General features: G+C 44.6%; 1 protein-coding gene across 4 annotated transcripts in view; it reads left to right on the top strand.

The window, feature by feature from the left end:
- The first annotated feature begins 483 nt into the window (after positions 1-483).
- acap2a (ArfGAP with coiled-coil, ankyrin repeat and PH domains 2a) overlaps positions 484-26,068 on the top strand; it is a 38,346-nt gene continuing 12,761 nt past the window's right edge. For 2 of the 4 annotated variants that reach the window (XM_048989063.1, XM_048989064.1), the window contains exons 1-9: positions 486-1,124; positions 16,069-16,126; positions 17,194-17,313; positions 17,696-17,749; positions 19,015-19,073; positions 19,628-19,811; positions 21,825-21,869; positions 22,140-22,235; positions 23,972-24,046. In XM_048989063.1, coding sequence (XP_048845020.1) covers positions 1,072-1,124; positions 16,069-16,126; positions 17,194-17,313; positions 17,696-17,749; positions 19,015-19,073; positions 19,628-19,811; positions 21,825-21,869; positions 22,140-22,235; positions 23,972-24,046 — 744 coding nt within the window. In that variant the 5' untranslated portion in view covers positions 486-1,071. Of the gene's footprint in view, positions 1,125-16,068; positions 16,127-17,193; positions 17,314-17,695; positions 17,750-19,014; positions 19,074-19,627; positions 19,812-21,824; positions 21,870-22,139; positions 22,236-23,971; positions 24,047-26,068 lie in introns of all 4 variants that reach the window. The other 2 variants (XM_048989062.1, XM_048989065.1) reach the window with 2 other exon arrangements.

Raw genomic sequence — 26,068 nt, 5'->3', positions numbered from 1 at the left:
GGGATAGGCTCTGGACCCCCCGCGACCCACTAGGATAAGTGGTTTGGAAAATGGATGGATGGATTTAATACATGGAACTGTTAAATGACATGTATAAATAAACTGTGCAATATCACACACACACCATCTATTTTTCTCCAGTAGCCAAGTGTTCAGTACATGGTTGTGGAGAGTCTGGAGCCTTTTTCAGAAAGTATAGGACATAAGGCTGGGGACACTGGATGAGATGCCAATAAATCCCCCAGTAATAATTTGAGTCCCAAAACAGCATAGTTTAGGATAGTTTAGACTTTGAAACCACAGGACTAAATCAGGAAGGAACATCCTGTTCTGACAATGACATTTGTTCGTTTCTAGTCATATCACTGAAACAGCGTCGAAAAGCGACAGCTCCTCATAACAATTACGAAGAAATATAAATGTCCACCAGAGGGCGGACTGTTACCGAAAACGGTGACAAACGCGGTCTGTGTTCCGTTCGTTCACGAGCTTACACTGGCCATGGTTCTAGTGCTTTATGTTTCCCGAGAACAAAACTGAAAGTGCCTGTATGCAAACGTCCAGCAATTGCGCTGCGTGACGGTTTAACGTACAGATAAGTACGGGGCGGGACGCGGCAGAGGATCGGACCAGCACACAGTAAGGAGTTTCGCCTGCAGAAAGCCCCGAGTCGGCTTCATTACAGGAAACGGGGACAAGCCCAGCCTCTGCCATGCATAAGTCCGCTCCCGTTGGCCCTCCAGTCTGACACTCAACCGCGTACCCAAAGCTGACGATCGGGCAAATCCAGGAGGGGTCCGATGCAGGTCGGACTGTTGCGGTCGCTTCCTTAAGATATTCTTCTTGTCCGAAAGCAGAAGCAGTGAAATGACTCGGCCCACTTTATTATGGACAATTAACGCGGGCAGCATCCTCTTCTTTATTACTCCAAAATAGTTTTATTCTAATTTTATTTTCAGTTACAAAAAGGGCGTGTTTTGATTTCGACGATTACTTGCGCTTCCAATTTGGACAAGGCACGAGAGGCTGCAGTTTTTATATCTTTCCCGGTGTACTGAATTGAAGAGGAAGATGAAGGTGACTGTGGATTTTGAAGAATGCCTTAAAGATTCCCCCCGATTCAGGTAGGCGACAGCATGTATCTGCTGTCCGACTAATGAAAGCACCACCCATCCAATGACCAGTTTCCCTTTTATTCGGTTATTGTATGTAACTAATTCAATGTTCTGCGATGGGTGAAAATAGCAATGGTTCTCGTTTTGCAGTGTGGACACGGTGTATTATACCGTAATACGGCACCAATAACCAATATTGTTCTAGTCCGGTTGACCCTTGACGTTGTTCGGCTTTTCTCCATATTCAGATCCCGGCTCCTTGTAACAATGTATCCACGTATGAGTTACTTTGTATCTCCCTTCTGTTGCGCATTGGCTGGTTTGTCATGTGCATTAGTTCGGACCGCAGGAATCTCCCCCTGCAAAGCGATTGGACCCACAATGTGAACGATCTAATATTTAATTAAGACATTTACCTTCTGTCGTGAAACACAAGCTCAAACACAGAAGGAAACATAAAACAATATTGCGTGGTCGTAGCTGTTGCTCTCTGACTGTGGAAAATCAGTGTGCGCGTTGTTGAAGTCACAACATTTGGGAACAAAGGGAAAATGGTGTTCCCACAACCATCAGGCGGCTGGATGTCGGCCGACGGGCGGCGTAAAATGCGGGCCCCGTGTGGTCGTGTCCATAAAGTCACCCAGAGATGTTACCTGATTCATGGTCTTGTCGTAAAACGATGTCGACTTTCTTCGGCACCTGAAAGCAGTTTTTTGTTTAATCAGGCTATTCCTGAAAACTGAGATGGGCTTCCATAGGTTAGGATCTTGTACATCCTTTTGTACAGTCGGATAGGTGTTGGATTTGTTATTATTATTATTAATAATAATAATAATAATAGTAGTAGTAGTATTGTTTTGTCCCATATAGCAAACTATTCCCCGCCCCCCACAAGCCCCCTTTGCCCCCCTTGCATCACAACATCCGCTCGTCCCAAATCAAGAACAGATGTTAGAAAGTTTGATGCAGGAAACGCGGGAGGGGGACTTCTGGGAAGTTTTCCTCAAAGAACAGCCTTTGAATAATCCGAAGTGCACCGAATAACACTGAGGTTAATACAATGGGGCTGGCAGTCTGAGCGTCATGTTGCCTGCCGTTTAGAGTCCCATACTTATATATAATAAAGTTCTTTTTCCCCCTTGTCTTCTGTGTCTACTGTCATTGAACTTAATGGGTGTTAATGGCCTGTCCGGTTGATTATTGCATGGGGCCGTGCATCCGCTCGTGTCAAACTGTTAATTAATGAATGGTGACTCATTTAACGGTTTGTTATTGCCGTAAGTGCTAGTGTGAAACAGAAGGGCACCATGAATTACTACAGGTGCACTGGAGGTACGGCCCTGGATTATTTTATATTCCACTTCTCCTTGAATTGTCCAATAGGTTCTTGTTATGTTAGAAGCTGCTGTCTGGCTCCTGCTTCAGTACTGCTCACCTGGACATTCATTAGAAGCTCAGCCAAACTGCACTTATGCTTCCTTTCCAACTCCTTCCGAAGGCTTATAATGTGCTGTCTGTCTCATTTGTCTCTCGTTGGGGTGGAAGTGTCTTACATAAAAGTAAATGTCAGTTATGATTCACGGCTGTGCGATGGTGGTCAAATGTTCCGGAAGAGCATATCGTAACCCTGCTGTGTGAGTGTTGGTTAAGTATTTCTGAGCTGTTAATTAAGCTTGTAAAAGACTACATGCCTTTTATTTCTGATATATGCTGGGAAAGCTGGGAAACTTTAGGAAAATTTTATATGGATTATTTGTGGCCCTTTAGCAATTAAATGCATGTCTTGTATATAATTTTTTTTTTTTCATGTAATCTGTTAAAGTCACAAATTAACAGGTAATAAAGCACATGTTACTAGTTGAAATATTTTTTGGTAACTGTATCTGTGAGAGAGGATTCGGCAGATCAGTAAATATCCCAATTGTGGCTCGGTAAATGCTGAACTCCAACCTCCATGGGAGGACTTGTGATTAGAATGGGACTTGCAGGAAGGGAAACCCATTCCCTTTCTTTTGGGATGGGATCCACTCATGCACTGAGCTCATCAATGGTACCCCCGTTGTGATCCTGGCAACTGAGTGGAAACCCTGTCCTTAGACAATGGCATTGTTGTGGCCCCTTATTGGCAAGCTGGGACAAGCCTGGTCTCTCTCTCTCTCTGTCTCTCTCTCTCTCTCTCTCTGTCTCTCGTCAGGTGTAACAGAGTGGGCTAGATCTGGTTTTCCCTCCCCAGTGATTTTTTGTTTTGTGCTCCCAATTTTGTCTGAGAGTTTCTGGCATTCCTGAAAGTGATGGGCGTGTGTATCGCCCCCCCCTACCACCCGTCCACCCCTTCCCTTCAGATGGAGTTCCTGTGCTGTTGTGTTCAGCCTCTTTCCATTTCCATGCTCTGTTTGATTTGGCAGGTTTTCTTTGGGGAGGAGAAAAATCACCGGTAGAGCTCAAGGGGAAGTTTACTGACCGACGCGGGACGGCTGATCCCTTCACTTCTGTTTCCATGTCTCTGCGTGTGCATTTTAAGCCCATACTACTGCTTTTACCTGCTGGTAGTAATTCGAGTTCAGGAAGCAGAGAAACTATATTTTTATTTAATTGTTTGAAGTGGAATCATTAAAGCTGTAAAGTTACTTAAAACTTTCAGATGTTTTCGGACTGCAGATAATGGAAAAACTCTGATCCATTTTTATTGCACACTCACGGACTCATGCAGGAAAACTAAGAGACAATGAAGCGCTTGTCACCAGATATCTCGCCTTAAGCATTACTCTGTGAGGGTCACATTTTGATGTGGTACTCGTAGCAGCTTCGAGCATTTTTGAGCCGTTTGCGTACTAGGAACGGGAAATACTACAATTTTTACATTCAGTACCCAAATAAGTATTTTATGAACTAATATATGGATTTGATACTAAATGTTTATTTAATGATGTTTATTAATTTGTAAACATTACTATACCTATGAATTAAACTCCGGTATGTGTCCGTAAATTGAATTAAAATGCAAACAAAAAAAAAAAAGCATTTTCATGCTTTAATTTAGTCCCATTAATACTAGTTAAAATAAAATGAAAAAAATACTCTCTTAAACTGATCCCATTTTAACTTTATAAATGTCATGGGCCTTTGGGAGTGGGTCTGTTATTGTGGATGAGTGTGGAAGTGTCACCTTTGAGGAAAACAAGCGTTTGTAATCGGTACCTTTAAATGGTAATAGATACCGATTTGAGTATTGAAATATCGACGCTGAGGTATGGATCTGCCTGTCCCTGGTCTGCACCATCTGCTCCTGCTGGCTGCGCAGGCAGGCTCTCCTGCTGGCTGCGCAGGCAGGCTCCCCTGCTGGCTGCGCAGGCAGGCTCCCTGTCCTCATGGCAGCCGTTACTCCAGCTCATTTCACTCTGGACATTTTTCATACTACTTCTACAGTACTACTACTACTAAGTATACTTTTGATTTGTTTTGATTGTAACAATTTTTCCATTATATGATATGGCTGTGGGCTTTGACTAGATCAGGTGGTCATACAAATTCTCTTTATTAATCCCTATTTCTCTTGTAGGCAACTTGGTGATCTTTTCTAATATTTCTGCCAAGTAATAAACTCTTACGTTATAAGATTGATATGAAGAATTCAGTGCATTCCATAGTTTGCGTTCTGATGAATGATCGATTACTTTATCTGGAAAAACCTCTGTGACTGGCCAGTGAGCAGCACTGTAGCCTCTCTGCGTGTCTGTCTCTTCCTGAGGTTTGCTCGCTCTGTTGTTTGTTTGGGTTATCAGTCTCCACCTGCAGTACAAAAGCACTTGGCCAGAGGTGGATAGTTCAGGTCCAGAAAGTAAAAATACAGATCAAGGTTTTGTTTGAACCAGCCAGCCAAGTAACGGATTGTGACTCTTTATATTTAACTGCATGATTGAAATAAAACCTTGGCCTGGATTTTTTACTTTGCAGGGTCATCTTATGCAGAGGCTTCTTCTGCCCTGCACCCTGTGCTGCATTACAGAGCCTGCAGGCCCCTCACAAGCCTGCATTGAATTGAACAGTGAAAATCTATAATTGTCTATAGAATCTAATGTACTATACTACTGATTGCCTACTTTATATCTAATGTACTATACTACCGATTGCCTGCCTGATAGTATCTAATGTACTATACTACCGATTGCCTGCCTGATAGTATCTAATGTACTATACTACTGATTGCCTGCCTTATAGTACCTACTGTACTATATTGCAAATATCAGCCACAGGCAGCTTTAGATAAACTTTATTGATCCACCTGAGGGGAACTGGAGGAAAGTCTTGAAGGGAGGGATGACCTTCAGTAGATTTACTCTGCTAAGTACGACGCCCCCAGCTTGACTGAAACAGAGGGTGGACAATTTGTTAAGAAGCACTTTGTTGTGCTAAAATTTGGAAGAAAGTAGAAGATGCTTTCAGTCTATCAACTTCAGAGTTCCTACTCCTTCTAATCCACCAAGTTCTCGTCTCACCATAGAGATGCATGATATGTCTATTACCATATTGCTGTTGGCTGATGTTTGTTAAAAATCGAGCTTCAGTCCGACGTGTCAATATCAGTCAATATTACAGATTCTTATTTAGACTGCTGGCACCAGCAGACCTTAAGACACGTTCACTATACCAATGGAGATGATTGCATTGGATAATCGGCCATTCGAGGAGATCAAGGTATTTCGCCAGCTCATTTGCCACTTAGAAGAGGTTTCAAAGTACTGACCTGCGACACATTTTAATTCATTAATAACCTGGCCTGCAGATCGATTGTCTGCTTTCCACAGAGGATAAGAATATGATGTAAGATCATTCTGCTAATCGGCACTGACAAGCCTCACTGCCGGCACCAGCGGCTCAGAGGTTATCTGTATTAGTCAAAAATACATCCGTTATTAGCGACGGTCAAAATGTCCATGCTGGTGCACCTCTACCAGACTGCTCAAGAAATCACAGGTCTTTAGCTGTATGAGTAAATGTAATGTTTTCAACCCCCAGATGAAGCAGATATCTGTGAATTTTGAACTTCTGGTGCAGCTGGGCTTATTCAGCTTAAAGTGTGTTTGTGTGTGTGTGTGTGTGTGTGTGTGTGTGTGTGTGTGTGTGTGTGTGTGTGTGTGTGAGAGAGAGAGAGAGAGAATCCATAGACTGGCATCCCATCTGCCAGCCTTTGCTTCCTGGCTTTGGCTCCAGGCTCTCGATGACACTCCACTGGATAAAGGGTTGAATTTTGGGTGAATGTTGATACGAAGGACATGCATAAAGTTAAAGTGGAGGCACTTTCCCACCGTCGCCGAAGCCGACACTGAAAACCGATTGGTCACTCTATTACCTCTCGCCATTCATTGGAATCGTAGCGGCAGGAAGAACGGCAACCATGGTAATTGGTTTAGAGGGAGCCAAGCTAAGGGGGTAAACTTATGACCAGATGTCACCGGAAAGTGGAGTCTGTTAGCCACCTGTTTTTAAATGTTATATGCAGGGATGCACATAGCCGGTACCATTTGGCGTGTAACGCGATACGCGCTGCAACTTCTTGGCATAATAGCACAAATACACATAAAATAAGTACACTTTACCCCCCCCCCCCCCAATGTGTATGTGCATACCAGTTATTTACATCCCTGCTTATATGCTTGTGTGTGTGTGGTATATATAAATATCATATACACAAACCTATACACACCCAGTGATGGGTTTCTTAGCAACAATGGGATTCGGAACCACAAGAGCGTGTTCCCACTGGCCAGGCCACGGTCAAACACTGTTTAAGAATGAGGGTTTTTGTTTGCTGTATTCGCACACCGAGAGGCTGCGGCTGCAGCTCGTCATGCAGGCTCTCTGTGTGCGAAAAAGTCAGAAATAACGAATGTGGCGTCTCCTTCGTAAGGAAGCTGGCTGAGTACGTCCCATGGAATGATGTTTATTTCGATAACTGCCTTTGCAGATATTTTTATATGTGGTTATTTATTTGTTTGTTTATTTATTTATAAAACGGGCAATCATCGCAGCTTCCAGCCAGGCAGGACACACAGAGAGGAACCCGAGTGCGTGCTGCCTCTGCCCGGGGTCACCTAGCTCCCTAGCAAAACCTAGCCCCCCTATCATATCTGTGCCTGTGATTGGGAAGTCGCCGGTTCGAGCCCATCCTCAGCACATCTGGGGGCCCTTGACCAGGACCCTTAACTCCCAGCTCCATGGGCATTGCTGCAGGTGGCTGCCCTTCGCTGCCCAGCTTATGTATGTGTCAGTGTCACAGAGAGCAAGACGAGGCAGGTGAAAAGTGTTTCCCCACGGAGATCGATAGTGTCCTTCTTCTTCTGTCTTCCTCCTACTCCTCTTCTTTTGTCTTCCATCATCCTCTTCCTCCGTCAGTCTTCTGCCTTTCGTATTCAGTTTTCTCCTCCTCCTCCTACATCAGTCTTCCATCTTTCATCAATCTCCTCCTCCTTCATCTGTCTTCCGTCCTCCTCCAGAGCTTTCTTCTCCTTCTTCAGTCTTTCTTCTCCCATCTTTCATCCTCCTTTTCCTTCACTATCTTTCATCTTTATTTTTGATTCTCATCCTCCTCCTTCATCCTTTGTCTTCCCCATCCTCCTCCTCCTCTGTATTCCATCTTTCATCTTTCTTTTTCCATCATCATCCATGGGCCCTGGCACCTGCCTGTTCTGTCTGTTTATAGAGTTGGCCCTGTATCATACTATATAAATTAATAAACATATGTGTTTATACAGCCCGGCTCAGTGGTTTTCCCTGCACCAGCTTCTGGGTGTGTTGAGTTTGGATTTTCTCTCTGTCCCCACGGGTTTCCTGCCACAGTCCGCAAACATGCGCTTAGCTTTACTAGTGTCTTTGGGTTGCCCACAGTTTTTGATGGTGACTGTATGTCCTGCAATGACCTGGCACCCTGCCTTGGGTATTCCCTCCTCCAATTCCCTGTGGACCTACATACTGACCCTTTACTAGAAGAGTGGTTTTGGCAGGGGGCCGGATGATAATCGTGGTCATTTTGATTGCTTTGTCATTACGCCCTGGAAGAGCTGCTTCTCACACGGCCTTCATGCCGATCTGTGAACGGAGGAGGCTGCCGCCGGAGATGGCGGGGATTCTTTAAGCCCCGCCCACTCCCTGCCACACTTCCTCTAAATAAACACACCATGTTTCTTTGGTTTACCATAAACAATGCTGCAGTGAGAGGAGCTCTGGATTGAGGGCCTGTGTGGACGTGACTTTGCACGTTTTCCTTTAATGTGTCGTGGTCTCAGTGCTCCGGTGTCTGTCGCCGTGGGAACAGCGCTGGCTGTTTGTTTTGTCGCGTTTGATCCTCCGTCTGTTTCCGTTTCTGCTTTTGAGGCCTGGAGTGCAAGCGGCGTTCCCCACTTTCCCTGGAGTGGAATGAGGCTGGGGTGAAGCCCCAGGTCACGGCCTTTTGCTTGCTGCAGTTCCTTTGGTTTTGCCATGTAACCCAGTGGGCGCGGTTGCCATGGCAATGGCCGCCTTGTCTCCCATAGCAGTGGGTCTGGCCACTGTCTGGTTGGGGTTTAATGCATTTCATGATTTTTTAATCATGACCTGACTCTGGAATCTCCTGTGGTACAGTCATATTTTTTTTTCTTCACCTGTCCCAAAAGGGTTATAATGTTGGTGTGATTTTGGAGCAGATTAGTGAGGTTAAAGAGTGTAGATCTCAGTCTTGCGTCTGACCACTGTCTCTCTCTCATTGTGACCGAAGATGGAATACAGCTGTTTCGTTTTACACCCACTGTTAGCCATTGCAAAACATGTGGGCTTTCAGGCCCGTGATCGTTCTCACTGCACACCGGGTTGCACGTTTCACTGCGACGGCAAGGATTCACTTCACAGAAATACAGCTGAATTCTGACATTTCGTAGGAGGGGGAAAAACAAATCCGAAAATATGGTGATGTCCTCCGGAGACCGTTTCACATGGTCACCATTTTATTTGTCACATGTGGTAAAGCCATCAGCTCCTCTGTGAGCTCACAGTAGTGATGGCCGTGACAAACGTTGCCCGCAGGTGCAGATTTTGCATCTGTTGTGACTTGGGGAGGACGATGGTGATAAGATGCTGTCAGACTTCTGCAAGCCATAGTGCTGCGGTCGCTGTATTCTTTTGTGATTCGTTCTTCCTTGGTGTCATTGTGCTTTTGTTGTGGAGCCATAGATGGTGACGGATGGCTGGGGTGCTGGAATGCATCTGCAGAAGGTGAGAGAAGGTGTCGACAATGACTGGCTCCATTGCCATGCGTTGCCGTAGCATCTTGTTGGGTTTGCTGGTACAGTATGTTTGGCTTGAGCACAACCTGAAACTGCAGATCCGTCGTATGAAAGAGGAACTTGGCGGGATAGACTGAGAGGAGCCTGTGGAATGACGCATTTGTGAGTTGTGAAATCCACACTTCCCGCCAAATTTCTGCCCCCTCGCTAAAATTGCTGAGCTCCTTATTTTTAGATTGTAGGGGGAAGGTGCTTCTGTCGACATTGGTGTGTTTCATTCCTCTTAATCACATGCTCGTACTATATCCTTCTTGGTGTTTCTGTTCATGAAGGACCAATGGATGGATTAATATCCAGGGTTGACCTACTGCTAATGTGTTTAAGTGTTTTGTAGGAATGCTATTTGAAGATGGCTTGGAATAGCTGAATATCATAAATGGAAAAGTTCGTCCCTTCGCTGGTCATGAGAATATCTGTGTTATTGCGATGGCTGAGTATGTAGCCTGCAGTAGGATTCTAGTCCTGTTGACATGCTGACAAATGCCCATCTGCCAACCTCCCTCTCTCCCTCGCATGTGATGCCGAGCTGGGGGGGTTTGTGGGTGGAGTCTTAGCACTCCTCGTGTGGATGGACAGCTTACGGGGATTTTCTCTGTGGTGGCCTTCGGGGTGTCAGAGTGCCTTAGTGGACCAGCTGTCCCTTCTGCAGAAAAGGTGCTTCTAGGAATTGAATTTCCTGCGAGATCTTCGTGTATCTTTCTCTTCATCATCTTTTTGTATATTGTCCCATCCTCATTTTCTGGTCCCCACACAGGGAAACTCAGTTTTATAAAAATCTGTGACTGCAGTAAAAATGCTTTGCTTTTTGTTTGGTTACTTATGGCTTAAGGTAGGGGTTGGGTAGGGGTTAAGGTCGTCATAGCTGAGATTAGTGTGATGGCCATAGAAATGAATGGAGAGTCCCCAGAAAGATATAAGTACAGGTCTGTGTGTGTGTGTGTGTGTGTGTGTGTGTGTGTGTTTTTCCATCCTGCATAATGCCATATTGTATAAAATTAGCTTTTCATTCCATGTGTTTCGCCAAACTGGATTCTGGGCAGACATACAGGATGTTACACTCCCTCCCTCGACTGTTTTACATAAAATCCATATACTGTGCACCCCTCCCCCCTCCCATGCTGAAATCGACCAACTTTCTAAACACTCACAGCTGTGCTTCCCCGCAGTGCTCTTATGAATCCTGGGAAAATACAAGATCCTCTTTTTTTTGAGTGCTTGCTCAATTACTCCAGTAATTCAGATGTTTGAGATTCTCATTCCTTCCCTACATAAGCACAAGCCTTTTTCGTCTGGAAAAGTAACTCATTTGGTTACAAACAGCAGTATTAACTCTGTACACCAAGGGTGGCCAATCTTATCCAGTAAGGTATGTGGGTTTTTGCTTGAACTCCCTAATTAGATTACTAATTAGAGGACTGATTGGTTTGAACAGCTGACCTAAAGGTTATCCCAAAAACCTGCAAACACACTGGCCCTTTGCGGATAAGATCGACCACCCTTGCTGTAAACCTCTGCTCCTCTTCGTCAATGATTTTTTTAAAATAGTCTCACCCCATCATAAGCTGTAGGTGTGTAAATGATGGTCTGTGTGGGAAAACTGACTTTCCCCTATTTTGATGATTAAAAGAGAAGAAAGAGAGAAAGTGTCTAAGTGTTCAGACTTTTGTGAGCCACTTTAAACTACACATACAAGGGTTCCATTGGGGAGGGGGGGGGGGGTCAGGGTGATTCCAAGGCTGCCTGAGTAGAGGGTGACACTGCAGTGGATTTTAATTCCGTTCCTTCCTGATTTCAGGGGGGGGGGTTTTCAGATTTCAAACCTAGCTAATGAACTAGGCTGTGGTTTTACACCTAGTCAACTATCACAATAAGACCACAAACACAACTACAACCACTCAGCAACACTCCATGCAACTGAATCCACATTGGCCATGAGCAGACTTACATCCAACATAATATTTTCTGTTGCCGTGCATCTCTAACCTGACACACAAGCCCACTTTTGTTAGTGTGCAACTTTTCACCCTATTTACAGTGCACATGGATGGTCTATCACAATGCATTCACAGATGGAAAAACACCTTCTATCTTTCACCTGGGCTATTTCCATTGACCTTGTATGTCCTTGTGGTTGTAAATCATTTTTCATAACCTTTGCTTTATGAACACTAACTGCACCATTGAACCATTCTTCCACGAGCAAATTGCTCTCCTACTAAACACCTAACAAGCACCATTACTTAAGCCAGCATTGGCTCCATCTCCACAGTGGCATAAATTGTACGTTTTCATTGTTATTCTGATCCAGCTTTTTTGAAAATGAATCCAAGTAATAAACAGATTTTCCTTTGACATTTTCCCACACTCGATGAGGCCGGTCTGTATGAAAGCAACCAACCAGCCACCGGCCTCTAGCAGACAGGTTAAATGTTCCAAAACGGAAACCAATGATCGCCAAATTTCTGTCACGTCTGGTCATGCTTAATGTAAGAAAGTCTACATGCTTAGGATTTCAGTTTAGATTTTTTTTTTTTGCCAGATAGAAGTGTTTATGACCAGAATTGTTTGAGAGAAATTTGGTGATTATTGGTTGCTGTTTTGGAACATTCAGCCACATTAAGTGTTTTATAATTTCCCATTTTGGGGACTTAAAAAGTCAACGAAACAATTAGCATCCTGTTCAAAATAAAGAAAACGGCATTCATTTCATTAGATCACCGTCTAAAAACCGGTCTATTTATATGATTCCTGCTCCCATTGACTCTTTTTCTCCGTCTCAGACTCATGATTAATAGTGAAATTGACTCCCATGATCCACGGGATTCTGGAAAAATTGTCTGCCTTTACCTCTGAGTGACATGGGGTTCTAAAACAATTTGGAGCACCACTGGAAGCACTCCTGTGCACAACACACAAACCTTCAGCGGCATATTTTTTCTTTTATCACTCTACATTTCTGTTGTAAATAAATCATATTAATATACACTTTCTACCTGAAGCATCTACACTATAGAATAATGAAAACCTTCTGCCAGTGTTTCCTAACTAGTGTCCTAAGATGACCTTCACTGAAATTTTATTCCTGGCCATTTTCTGTCCTTTTATTGTCAGTGTCTGTATCTCCACACAGCCGCTTCAAATCTCTGTCTACCTGTATGTGCTCTCCGTGAAGCGAGGCGCTACCTGCGGGCGGCGATGGCACATTGCAGCCGTTTGCACGCACATGCACGTCTGCCCACACTGTCGCATCCGACTCAGCGATTTTTGCAAGGACTGCATTTGCCGCAGTGGGTGTAGAATCAGTGTCACTTTTAATTTACCAGTCAAAATACTCGGCCTCCGAGAGTTTGCAGATGGAGACAAAATCGAAACTGAACGCTGTAGAGCAAAAATTGCGTATATGTCTATGCAGTAAAGTTGTAAGTGTAATCTTTTCTAGTTTTGTATGGATCTATGCCAAGATTATTGAACCAGTGTCCATTCGTTCCACCAATCATGTAATTCATTGAATTTCTGAATTTATAACCGTACACTTTCCAAAGCACTAGTATGACACAAAAGTAGTCAGTGTTTTTCTATATTTTTGCTACCTTGTTCTGTACATTTTATCAGTCATGAAATAGTTTTTTCTTTTTTACTTGTAAATACCAATTACATCACAGATATTTGTGCTGGTAGTTGTCATACATGTTATAGAGGTGTTTTGTTACTGAATGAAAGATGCTTTATGTTTTGTAGTCACAAGGTAGAGAAACGACACAGATAAGCGCATTTCCAGATGAGTGAATCTCAAGCATATCGTCATCCAGACCATCAGAAAATAACACATTTTTACATTCCTATCATATTGAGTTAAGATTCTCTACACAATGGCCTTTTATTATTATTTGAGTTAGCCTGTGTTTTTTTGCCATCGCGGGTGATAACATTTTTGTTTTCTTTTTGTGGTTTTTGGTTGTTGTCCCCTAGCAGTTTTTGGTTGTTGTGGGTTTGGTGACCGACGCCAGGCGGCTGGAACCTCTGCGGCTGCGCTTATCTGCAGTGGCGTCCTGGGAACACGGCGGCTCTTCTCTGATGTCACTGCCTCCGTTACCCACCCCTGACTCCCCGTAGATGTGTGAAGCTTTGAGGAGCTGGATCTCTTTCATAGTTTTAACCCCCATGTCCTGATCGCACTTAACGTTTGTACACGCACAGGCAGAAACAGCGAGTACGATGGGAAAACTCATGAAAGAGTTTGAGTTTGACTGAAAGGTTTACGGGTTTACCTACTTTTACATGTTAATAATGGCTTTGAACTGGTACAGCTGTTAATACTACCTTGGCCCTTTTTGAAAAGCTCACCTTGCCACCTCTATAATGACCTCCTGCAGTGTAATGCGATCTGAAACTGCAACTTTAAAAATATGTGAACTAAAAGCCAGGTGTAGCTTTTCTGTTTCTAATGAGCTGGCTGTGCCTTTGGTGGAGATGGAGAGTCGTAGTGTAGCCATGCTTCCTCGAAACCTGTATTGGATAAGTAATTAAGGAGTATTACTGGATGGGAAATTTGGAATAGAAGCAGTTTAATATGTACTGCACTGATTGTTATGCAGAGTACTATAGCAGTTTGTTAGTCATGATAATTGCGTCATGCTTTGTAAAGGTAATGCTAATTCGTTGATGTTTCTTCCCCTCATTAGTGGCCCCGGGTCTCATAGCAGATCTAAACAGTGCGTTTCTCAGCTGATCAGAAGAGCTAAGGTTCTTTCACAGCCAATCAGAGAAGAATGCAAGAGATGTACTGTAAGTAATGAAAAATAACTGGGCTGAGTGGTCTCTTCCTCAGGAGCTGATAGAATTTCCCATGGTTTTCCCAAGCCTAGACCAAGAAATCGCGGGAAATGCGCGTTGGGGAGCCAGTCCCTGGGATTCCCCACGCACACCGCATTAGCGTGCGCTGCAGGAAGGAATTGTGTAGTTAACTTCAGAGGAAGGGAGCAAAAGTCCTGGGCTCGGCTAACGTCATTTATTCCATCACTTTTTCTGAGATTCTGAGGTTATGTTACTATTTTTTTTTTGCCTGGGGAAATTAATTTACAATAACTTGTGGAGCTTTCTGCTTTGCTGTACATTTCATTCGGTCATTCGTCCATTCATTATTCATTTACTTAATGCATTCATTTTTTCATGCTTTCAGTTTTGCGTTAATTCAGTACGACATCCTAGTAACGGTTATTTCTGCATCACTGTAAAGGCTGGCAGCTTGAGAAACTCCTCTCATCCCTGCAGACCTATACTGTTTTCTTTATTTGTATATTTCCTCTTCCAGGAGTCCATTGGGAATAAGTTTCAGTATGATGATACTCTTAAAATTGCTTACAATCAATGGATATTAGCGGTTACCTTTCACATTTATCCTAAAGCTTAGCTTTGGTCGTAAATCTCGAGTCAGCACTGGAGCCAAGAATGACTTAAAAGCGGTTCTGGACCACACGTCCCGGAATTGGTTGTAAAAGTGAAAATGCTTTTTCTAGCAGTTTTGGTCTGGTGTGTAGTATGATAGTCATTTTTCTAGTCTTTTACAGTTCCTTTTTATGAAGGAAGTTTGTTTTCTTCCAGCAAATTGCTAGAGAGACAAATTCTGGGGGTGGAGTTTACTAATGCCAGGTTGCCCCCATGAGTGGGAACCGTGACCTTTGGCTTCGGCCCATATCCAGGACTTAAGCGATCTTTCGACCATTCATACTTGTGTAAACGGGAAGCAAGGAGTGAGCAGTCTTGGTGCACTTCGAGAGTTGCGGTGAGTGGTGTGAGGTTTCTCCGCGTTTTCTGTTCACGCCCTTTAACTTTTACTGGTCCTCGTCCTGCTGGCCCAGTCCAGCACACTAGCCCCAGTGCGGATGCTCTCGTGTTCTGTTGCTGCAGATAGGCTGAGGTCCTGGCCTGCAGTAGCTGTAGAAGGATGCCGTGAATGTGCTTGTGATGGGACTCATGGGACGGTGGGCTGTGCGCGCATTTGGGTGGGGTGACCGGCTGCCCCCACGCTGCATTATCAGCATGGCACAGATGTTTCCTCCCTCGGGATGGATTAAGATGGTTCAACATGGCGGTTCGTTATTCGCCTTGCGCTGCTCTGATCTCCACCACCCTGAATCCCGAACGTGACCAATCAGAGTAGTGATCACTGTCCTTCCGAACATCAGAGAGCCAGCTGATAAACAGCAAATGCTGTGTTTTCATGAGCTGAGTATATAAATAACTCTAATTCACTTGTATGCGTCGTATGATGGAAATTAGTTATGATCTGGGGGTGAAAATCTTAGCTTCCAGTTATAGGCAGGTGTGCTTCTTTCCTGATTCTCTGTAAAATGTTTGATCTTAGTTCTGGAACCTGTCTGGTTGTCCAGACCTTTGGTGTAAGCATTTTCTTCCCTTGTAGGAGTAGTAGCCATAATTATGTATTATTACCTTTATCTATGGCAGCCATAATAATGTTATCTCCTCTATCTCTCTCAACATTGAGTCTGTCAATGTTGAGTCTCAGACAAGCTTAACTTCCCGCCGGTTGGTCCTGATGATGATGCTTTTTCCGTTACTAGTGTCCTTTTGATCTACCTTGCTTCTTGATAAACTGATAATCTGCTTTTTGTCTCCAGGGCGGCGATAGAGGAGGTGGAGGGGGATGTGTCGGAGCTGGAAGCCAAGCTAGACAAGGTGAACGGACTCTACCAGTACTAGCCTCCGCTGGGGTGGTTAGATGTTTGTTAGAATGGGTTTCTCCCCGTTTCCCAGCTGCAGTGATGATGTCACTTCTGAAATTACATTGATTGCTAGGCTGAGTGGTCTGTCTATAAAGGATCATTGTGTGTTACTGTAAACGCTGAATATATGCGAAGACACAGCATAAAGAAAAAACTATTTAAGCTGGTCTTTCTGGTGTTAATTCACTGTGGTCTGAACCCAGAAATCACAGCTGTGAAAACTGCTCGGTTGACATTGTTGGACGTTTCTTGGGGGTGGGGCTTCTAATCCTTTTGGGAGCTTTTGCTGGCAACCAACATCCCACATAAAGGGAGCGGATGCGCGGTTGGCGGCGGTGAAATAAAACGATTCCCACCATCTCTCCTCAGTAGGGACACCAGTCACACAAAACTGCATTTATGAGAACAAATGAGCAGAAGCTTGTCCTGGTTGCTATAACCCCTTCTGGTCACAGTTGTCATGAGAGAGGCACATTAATGATCCTCTTCGGTTGCTACAAGGTTACTGTGACAGCATGTGTTATCATGAGGTTGCTGGAATTACAACTAGCACCTACTGCTGAAATACTGGCCAAGCGTTTATGGTGCTCGCTGACTATCCCTCACTCGATTGGCTTACTGAACGGGCTGCCAGTTTCTTCATGGTGATTGGATGGGCATGACACCACGAGATCCCGTGATGGTTTTTTCTTATGAAACGGAATGTTTAATGGGCCAAATTAGGTTAAGTATGGAATGAGGGGGGGCCCTCCTGGCACCTTAAGCAGAACTCGCTGTGCAGCAAATTCAAGTTTTAAGTTGGTTTTTAAATTTGATTCTGTATTTTTTTTTTAAAACCATTATGCTACCTGTATATGTGCGATTATCAGCCAAATCCCCGCTTGGCCCGGGCCAAAATGCCAGTCTGGGTATCCATCACGCAACTTACGGGGTGTTAGGAATCTGGTTTCAGGCCAACTTGTATGCTTGAATGCGAGTGGAAGGAAATGACCCCCCCCCCCCCCCCCCCGCCCCCCACAGCTGGTGAAGCTCTGCATTGGGATGATAGATGCTGGCAAGGCCTACAACACAGCCAACAAGCATTTTGTCAGTGGCATCCGGGAGCTGTCCCAACAGTCTGCCAAAGATGAGGTCATCGAGGTGAGCAAGACCGTACGGTTTGCCGGATGGGACGAGCGAATTAATCCCACCAGACCAGATCCGTGCAGCCTGCAGATAGCTAACACTTCACAGCTGTTCGGCACGGAGATGTGTGTGATGCATTCTTTCTTCATACTGTAGTTTTTGGTTAGTGAGTTTCTGTTATATTTATGGGGTTGGGTTGTCATCAGTGTGGTGCGAGCCGGTAATATAAACCGCAGATTTTTCTTATGGATGCAAGCCTGGTTTTTCCTTTTATTTTAACCAATAACGTTCATTTGGAGAGCATGAAGTTTCTTGGAGATGTTTGACCTGCTCAGTTATTGTATTATCGTTGGAAGTTAAAACATCTCACCCAATTATTTTAATTTCTCCTCTACAGTCCAGTCTGGCCAAATTTGCGGAGAGTCTGCAGGAGATGATTAATTACCACACAGTAAGTGCGCCTGTGTTTGCGTACGTTGCATGTTGTGAGACTGGATCAGCAGGGCAAGATGACTAGCTGCTAAAGTGTTAGGGTGTAACTGTGTGCATGCATGCTGTCAGGAAAGAGGAAGGAGAGGCCGTCTTTGTCAGGAATTTGTGCAGCAGTTTGGTCATAGGCTGTACAAGGGTGGCAGATTGACTCAACCCAGGCCGCCATCTGCGATGAAGCTTAGCGGGACCAGCCAGTCAGTGAGCATCGGCTTCCCACCTGGCTGGGGTGCTGTGCTCGGCACTCGTTTGATATGGTCTGGCGGGAAAGGACAATGGGCGTGGTGCAGCTGACAGACCGAACTGGCACCGAGGGGAACTTGGGCTGTGTTACCTGGATGCGAGAGACGGCAGAGACTAAACCACAGCTCTCGCTGTAGGAGCCGCATTTCAGTCGCGAAAGTCACAGAAACAAACGTAAAGGGTGCATGTTAGGGTCCTAGCTGTGTAAATGTGTAACGTGAACTGTAAATGAGTCAAAGGACCAGACATGCAACCGTATCTAATGGCTCAGTCTGATCTATTTGCAGGATTTGACTCGTGCTTATAATTATTAGGTTTTTTTTAATGTATACAAAGCAGATGTCATATGATAAGACTTTAAACTGGAAAATCAGCTTTCTTGTTCCCTCCTTTGGCTTTTTGCTGAAGAAAAACTTAAAAGTCGCGGTCTGGCCTTTTGAGGAAACGGGACGATGACTCAGGACTGTGGCCTGCCGCGGGCCTCCTTACCAGGACCAGGATCATGCGCTGGTTAGTCACAGGACAGGCTCCTCTCAGTAATGTGACCCTGCAGTCAGAGCTCATCTGCTACTCTCTTCTCCGCTAGCTGGATTCAGCTCTGCTCAGCCCAATAGCTGCATTATCTGGGTCGAAACGTTCCCTGAGCACTAATTATGTTTACGAAAGTCTTTAACGTCGCCTCTGCCAAGATTCTGACTCCTGAAGAACTTTTGGAAAAGCACTATGGGATGTCCGCACCGAACAAAAAGTCTTTAAATGAACTGCAAATTGGCTGAACTTGAATGTATTTAGAATTTTTTTTTTTTAATAGATATGCACTTGTCAGATTGTGTGTGTGTGTGTGTGTGTTGCTTTTATATTTATGTTTGACTATTCTTTCTGAATGTCTTCTTTCAAATGTGAAATTCTGTAATAATAATGACAGTAATAAATTCCCCCCAGTCATTCTGCCCGAGCCTTTAGCGTTTCCGTTTCTCTTCACAGATTTTATTTGACCAGGCCCAGAGGTCAATAAAGTCTCAGCTCCAGGCCTTCGTGAAGGAGTGAGTATGCTTGGACTGCCGATGGGGCATCTCTCCAGCGCTGACCGCTCCCCCGGACATACTGTGGCAGGGAGTGTTCAGATGACGCTGCAGTTACGTTTTAACTGTTACACAGTTTTTTTTTCGAGAGAGACTAGCCGCATACCGGTGGGACAGAAAGTGACTGCACGCCCGCCGAGTCTCTGGAAGCCTTTGTCGGTTTGCGTGTTTTTATTTTTGTTTATTTTTTGCTTTTTAACCAATCGCTCAGAGCTCCTTCTTGAAGGCCTGCCTTGCAGAAATCCGTGTCTCTTGAGGGACAGCAGTTCCTCTGTTCCTTTGCTGTTACGGAATGTAGGCAAACCGCATTTCTGATGCATCAGACATTCACTTCCTATTCCTGGTCAGTACTGCTAGTACCGCGGGTTAATCTTAGCACCGCTGGGTAACACCATGATGGTGGTTACTATGGTGAGAGCCGACGCAGGGGTCAAATTTGGGTTCTTGGTGGGGGTGGCCTGCTTTCTCTGGTGGTTTTCCTGACACGACGAGCGGCCTTTTGTCACCCCGCCCAGGGACCTGCGCAGGTTCAAGGATGCCAAGAAGCAGTTTGACAAGGTCAGTGAGGAGAAGGAGGTGGCGTTGGCCAAGAATGCCCAGGCGCCCCGCAACAAGCCCCACGAGGTGGAGGAGGCAGCCAACGTGCTGACAGCAACGCGCAAGTGCTTCCGGCACATTGCGCTGGACTACGTGCTGCAGGTCGGAGACACTGCGCACGCCTGCATACACACTCACGCACACACATGCACATCCGTGTTTATATCCTTGTTGGTGAGCCTCCATTCATTTCTATGGACATAACCCTAAGCCGAACAATGACGACCTTAACCCCCACCCAACCCTAACCTGAACCATAAGTAACCAAACAAAATAAAAGACTTTTGGCGTTTTTAGTTTTTAGTTTTTTTGATTGTAGTCACAGATTTTAATAAAGTTGAGGTTTATGTTGTAGGGACCTGAAAAATGTCCCCACAAGCTAAAAAGTAATTGGTTTTACCTCATTGTGGGGACATTTGGTGCCCACCATGTGGTAAATACCACCCCGCCCCCCCCCCCCCCCCCAGAGACGCATACACATCTCTGACTGCCCTACACCCCCCTAACCACTTTCCCTCTTTACGGATGATTTTTGACAGCTTAGCTTGCAGGTTACTAAACATTTTCTCGTTTATGTTGTGTGAATAAAACATTTTGAAGGGCTGCAAATAGACTGGGCCGGGCGGCAGCCTCACGCTGGCCCTTTAAGATCTGAGTGCCGCCTTACAGGAAATTGCATCATTATTACTTGTATAGAAACTTGCATTGAGGTCATTTTTCCATTTTAATCGGGGCTTTTGCTGAAAGATTAGGAAAGTTTGCAACTTTGTATCCCCAAGCGAAGTTTGTAGTATTTGGGTGAGAATAACACCGACTGCAAACAGGATGGTGTGCAGAGTCACATGCTAACTGGTTTCCACTGGCCTTAGAAGTGGTCCGACAGATCAGTATGCTTCTGTACCAGTGCTGCATTTCCCTCAGTGCTCACCCTGTGCCGCATGCAGAATGCAGTGCTGCACATGACCAGCCTATAAAGGACTCCTGTAATACTTTTATTGGGTTCGCTATGGTCTGTATAGGAAATATAAAGTTATCCCCTTATTATTTTATTAAATTATCATTCTTAGGGTTGAATCACTGGAGCTGTAAATTATGAATCGCAGGGATTTCAGATTCGTAACATTTCTATATAGATTGTCTGCCTTTAGAAAAGAAAAGCTCCTCTATTCCCCTTTCTCTGCCATGTTCCTTCCTGTTTCCATGGGTGTGGTCTTCTTCACGTTTTCAGAAATAGAGCAGTAATCCCAAGCACACAGTCTGCCTCCCACTACAGACTGAAGAGGTGAACTTTAAGCAGCCTGGCCTGTTCCTATGGTGGTTAGGACCCGTCTGTCTGTCTGACCAGCTCAGCTTAGCACTGTTGGGTGTTTATGCGGTTTCACACAGACACCAGACAGGCACTTGAGTCATGGCCATTCTTATTTATTTTTTTTATTTATTTGACAGACTTCCCTGTGGATGACATTTCATAAAACCCTGAGTCTTGTATGCAATATTATCGGTGTACCAGTAGGGGGCACTGTAATGTTCAGTTACAGAAATCAGATGGACGTGATTAATATTGAATTTGGCTAGATTTATAAACGTTAAACAACATCAAGCTGAAGTACCTGCAGTGTGGTACATGCTGAAAATGCTTATTCTAGAATGCATCCATTTAATGAAAGCGTAGTTGAACCTTTGATTCCTCTGCAGATTTTGCACATGTTCTGTAATTTGTGCGATACTGCAGGAATAATATTTTCCACAAAATCAAATGGTGCTTGAACTACCATTGATCTTGTTTGCAGTCGTTTATTTCTGTTTATATGACAATAGAGTTTCATGATAATATGAGACCAGTGATTGGTCTTTCATGTGGCTATGCAGCACAAGATATGTTAATTTGTACAAAATTGTTCTAGAGGTAGAAGCTGAAGAGAGGATTGTACACTGAACGTGCCCCCAGAAATAAGTATTTTTATTTGGTTGTTGAAGAGTTAAACCTTGGGTCATGTGAGAGAAGCGATTGAACTATGTAGATCAACTGGGCAGTAATCTGTGTGATTGTCCATGTGCTGGATGGAGATCAGTGGTGTTTCTAAGCCCACATTCTGTCTGTTTTTTCTTCTTCAGATAAATGTCCTCCAGTCCAAGAGAAGGTCTGAAATTCTCAAGTCTGTAAGTCGCCAGTCCCAGTGGTTGGGTGTGTGATTTGATGGATGCTGATTTGCTGTACTGGTGTGTGTGTGTGTGTGTGTGTGTGTGTGTGTGTGTGTGTGTGTGTGTGTGTGTGTGTGTGTGTGTGTGTGTGTGTGTGTGTGTGTGTGTGTGTGTGTGTGATCATTTTGATGATCATGAAGCTGTCGGAATGGGCAGGGTTAGGGTTAGGGTTAGGCTTCCTCTGGATCCTGTCCCTCTCACCTGAAATGCCGTGCGCTCCCTTTGCAGATGCTGTCCTTCATGCATGCCCACCTGACCTTCTTCCATCAGGGCTATGACCTCTTCAGTGAGCTCCGGCCTCTGATGAAAGAGCTGGGGACCCAGGTAGGCTGCCTCACTCTGGCCAGACCAGGAACTGCAAGGATTTTAGAACGATTTGAAGATAGAGTAGTTAATTTTGGTTCCTCCGCGTATCGGGAACAATTCTAATTTGCTCACATTCATTAAAATTATCATGAGGAGAAATGTGCATTTTCCATGTTTGTATGTGGTGGGAGGGCTTTGTTTTTGAAGAAATTGTTTGGGGGAGGCACTGTGTTTATACAAAATTTTTGAGGCATACTTGAAAGGGGGCCGTGATGTCACTATTTCTCAGAACAAAAAGAGGAAGTGAGGTTAGCGCCTGGGGTGGGTTGCACGCAAAGGAAAGGCCTGACATTCCCCAGGGCCCAGATGCTGGAAGTAGGAGAAGAGGTGTGTGAATGTGTGTCATGGAGCGCCTGCCGTCAGAGACCTTGAGGCTGCAGGTTGTGGAGAGACTGAGCAGGGAGGATTTGGAGGAGATGAGAGCAGTGGGCCAAACAGGGGGTTGGAAGGAGCGACGCTGCAGTCTGCTACCGAAGTGTGACAGAAAGCATCTTATTCTTTTTCTGTCTGAAGGAATCATAGTGAGCTGTACAATGTCCTTCTGAGATCCAAGGGGGAATCTTTTAAATATTGATTAAAAATATTGATTTGACTGGAAGAGGAATTTGGCAACAGCACACTCACACATGTGATGTCACCACATGTCCTTTTAAGGAACAACAGGACTTAACAGAATACCATGTACAGTATGAGAGACATGAGCAAAAAATTTAATGTCCTATATTGAGGACAAAAATGAATTGCTGGATCCAAGGAGGTCATTGACAGTGAGAGAAATTGAACTGGACATTGCGACTGTGCGGGAGAGTGGATTTTCCCTGATCTATTAAGAAGGGAAAGAGAGCTTGAATACTTTAGTTTGACATGGGAAATATGCTATGGATTAGAGGGCAAGATCAGGGACTCAATTGGTTTGTAGTACGTTGTGGTGAAGGCAGGTTTGGTCTGAACTGGATTGAACTGGACTGAACTGGACTCGGCTTCTCAGTGGATTAACAAATAGACATGATCAAGTCGTCAAAATTCACATATGAACACATGAAATGATGTAGACTGATAGATGGGTATTTTCAAGCTATATTGCAAAAGCATAAATTGCCACCCGTGTTACTCTGATGTACCAAAGCTTGTTATTAGCTATTATCTATGTGACTTTGCTCCATTATGATGGACAGAAAACTAGCTTTCACGAAGAAGATGCTTTTGCATGACACTTTCTATTTTCTTATATTTTTCCAGTTAATTTTGTAAAATGGGGAGTATATTGGGAAGTGAAAGTTTGATAATAGAATTTTATTCTGAGGTCATATTTTGATCAGCTCCTGTGTTTAGGATATCGGTGCGTGAAAAGGTGTTCGGTTGAGCCGTAAGAAAGGAAAACCAGACTGAAACGGTTCACTGTTCAAACTAAGATTGTCAATAAAGCAGTTTTGAAGAGATTTTTGAAGACACTTTCTTACGCAAGACTGTTTCATTTAATGATTAGTCTTTATCTATATTTATTTTTTCCCGAGGTCAGTAAATGCTGCCTTGACAATTATAATTAGTCTTTGAGGGCCTTTGATTATGGTGAGAATAACAGGCCGATATGAACTGACTTTAATCAGTGTGAACTGTGTGTGCGTTTCATCCAATAGTTTCGGGATGAATCTGGGGGAAAGGGTAAAATATTAAGAGATGCTTTTTTTTTTAAGCTGGACCAGCTGGTTGTAGATGCTGCCAAGGAGAAGCGGGACATGGAGCAGAAACACTCCACCATCCAGCAGAAGGTACAACACCGCCACCTCCTGGCTATCTTTGGAATTACAAGGCCCCTGCAGAGCACGTGGTTCTCAACCAGCTGCTCTTGGCCTTCCCCTGTTTATGATATAAAAGTTCTATTATGAGAAGTTCCAGAATGGCAATAAATACCATACAGGATTTATTAGTTGTTGTTGTGAGTGTGAGTCTGGAATAAGCCACCAGCTCCCCACAGAGGGGTAACAAGCCGTCGTAAAACTGACACTGGATCGCAGGGCAGTTCTGCCTAATCCCCCACCATGTATTATTCAGACGTGCAGGAAGCGATGGCTCTTGTTGCCTGATCTGTTTCAGACAGCGGAACTGGTCTCAAATGGGTGAATCGAAAGTAAAGGTGTCCTTTAAGCTCTTTTCATAAATACACATTGCATCCACCTTGTGGTATTTGATAGCAACTATGCTATCTCCTTTATGTCCTCTGTCTCTGCCTCTTCCTCTTCCTCCTTTGCTATCCCATTCCCTCTGTATACATGTTTAACCTGCTTCTCTCTGTTTCTTCTCTGCTCTCTCAGGCCGCTCTGCAGGTAAGTTCCTCTTCTCTCCCTCTTTTTTTTTTTGCACCTGTGCTTCTCTGAAAGAGCCCGGGGCTTGCTGCTCTACAGAGAGCCTTTGCTGAACTAAAATTTTGAATCTCAAATGCATAAAAGATAATGGAAAAGCAACATTAGGATAGACTTTTTTTCCACGCATTTCAGGTCAAGAATGATTATGAAAATCCCATTAATGCTGATGAAAGTGTCACTGCAGTCCTGCATGTAGTGATAGCTGGCATCTTCCTACTTGTTTGTTACCTTTGGTGCATCTCTGGCCTCATGGGAGGGGCAGGAAGTGGCAGTGAGGCCGGAGCTTGAGGGGTGTTCTGGGGGTGGGCTGGTAATTTTATAGCCCCTCCCCTGGAATGACCACACACGCGCACGGGCACCCGACACGCTTACACAAAGTGAGCAGACATGTACGCAACTCCTGCAGCAGACAGGCGGAGGCTTGGCCGCAGGAGGTGATAGCCTGGCACAGCACAGGGCTAACCCTAATGCTAGTGCATGTTAGCAGCCATGAAGATCTTCAGCCGGTTCCACTATGTGTGGTATCTGGTAAGTGTATCCCATCTCTGGGTACGGGGCAGAGGGCAGCCGGCTCTGAAAGAGGGCTTGGCTCAGGCTGGAAAATGTAGGGTATCCAGGCTCACTGACGTCCTGGCTCCTGATTCGGAGGGAGGTTGTTTTAATCTCCAACAAATTCATGTAGAATATGTGAGTGCAGATGTTCTTGTCAGTTACCTCAAGAGGACTTGAGATAACTTGTGCTGTTATCCTTACATTGTTGCGGTAGATGCGCTTGTCTTCGACAATGAGTCATCTAGGATCCGCACATGATTTTTAGGTATCAAGTGACCCTTGACGGTTGTATCTTGAGTCGTTTTTCTCCCCAAGATCTGTGTTTCTGAGCTTTGCATGTGGGGAGAACAGGAGGCGAATAGGAAGATGAGTGGTGTCTGAAGAATGATGCAAGGAATATCCAACTTGAGCACATCCCCAGGTCTTACGGCTTCACGGACCCCTGTGGTGGCATTGTGGCTGTGGGGCTTGGCAGCATTGTCGGAGCCTATTGGAGCGATCAATGTTGAGTCGCAGCCCAGAACCCGTTAGCTAGCCAGAATTAAAAACAGTCTCCTCAAAATAGGCCATGGCAGTAGGAGGTGTACCAACATGCCGGTGGACTGGAGGGGGGGTCCAGGAAACGTGTCTGACTGTCCCAGGGGCAGGGAACTTTGGAAAATGTTGCCACGTGATGGAACTTTGGGCTCATGGAGAAGGCTCTTACTCAGAACTAAAGAACGATCAAAGCATTTAGCTGCTCTGGCAGATGTTTGGGTACAAACTGCATTTTATGGCTGTGTCTACTGATGCAAATTTCATGGGTTTTGAAATTAAACATTTTTCTTTGTAACCCAAGGGATTCACTTATGCAGCTTGTGTATTTGGCCTTTCAGA

Source organism: Brienomyrus brachyistius, chromosome 21, assembly GCF_023856365.1.
Source record: "Brienomyrus brachyistius isolate T26 chromosome 21, BBRACH_0.4, whole genome shotgun sequence".
In the NCBI taxonomy this organism is placed as follows: domain Eukaryota; kingdom Metazoa; phylum Chordata; class Actinopteri; order Osteoglossiformes; family Mormyridae; genus Brienomyrus; species Brienomyrus brachyistius.
This window is presented reverse-complemented; position numbering and strand designations above follow the sequence as displayed.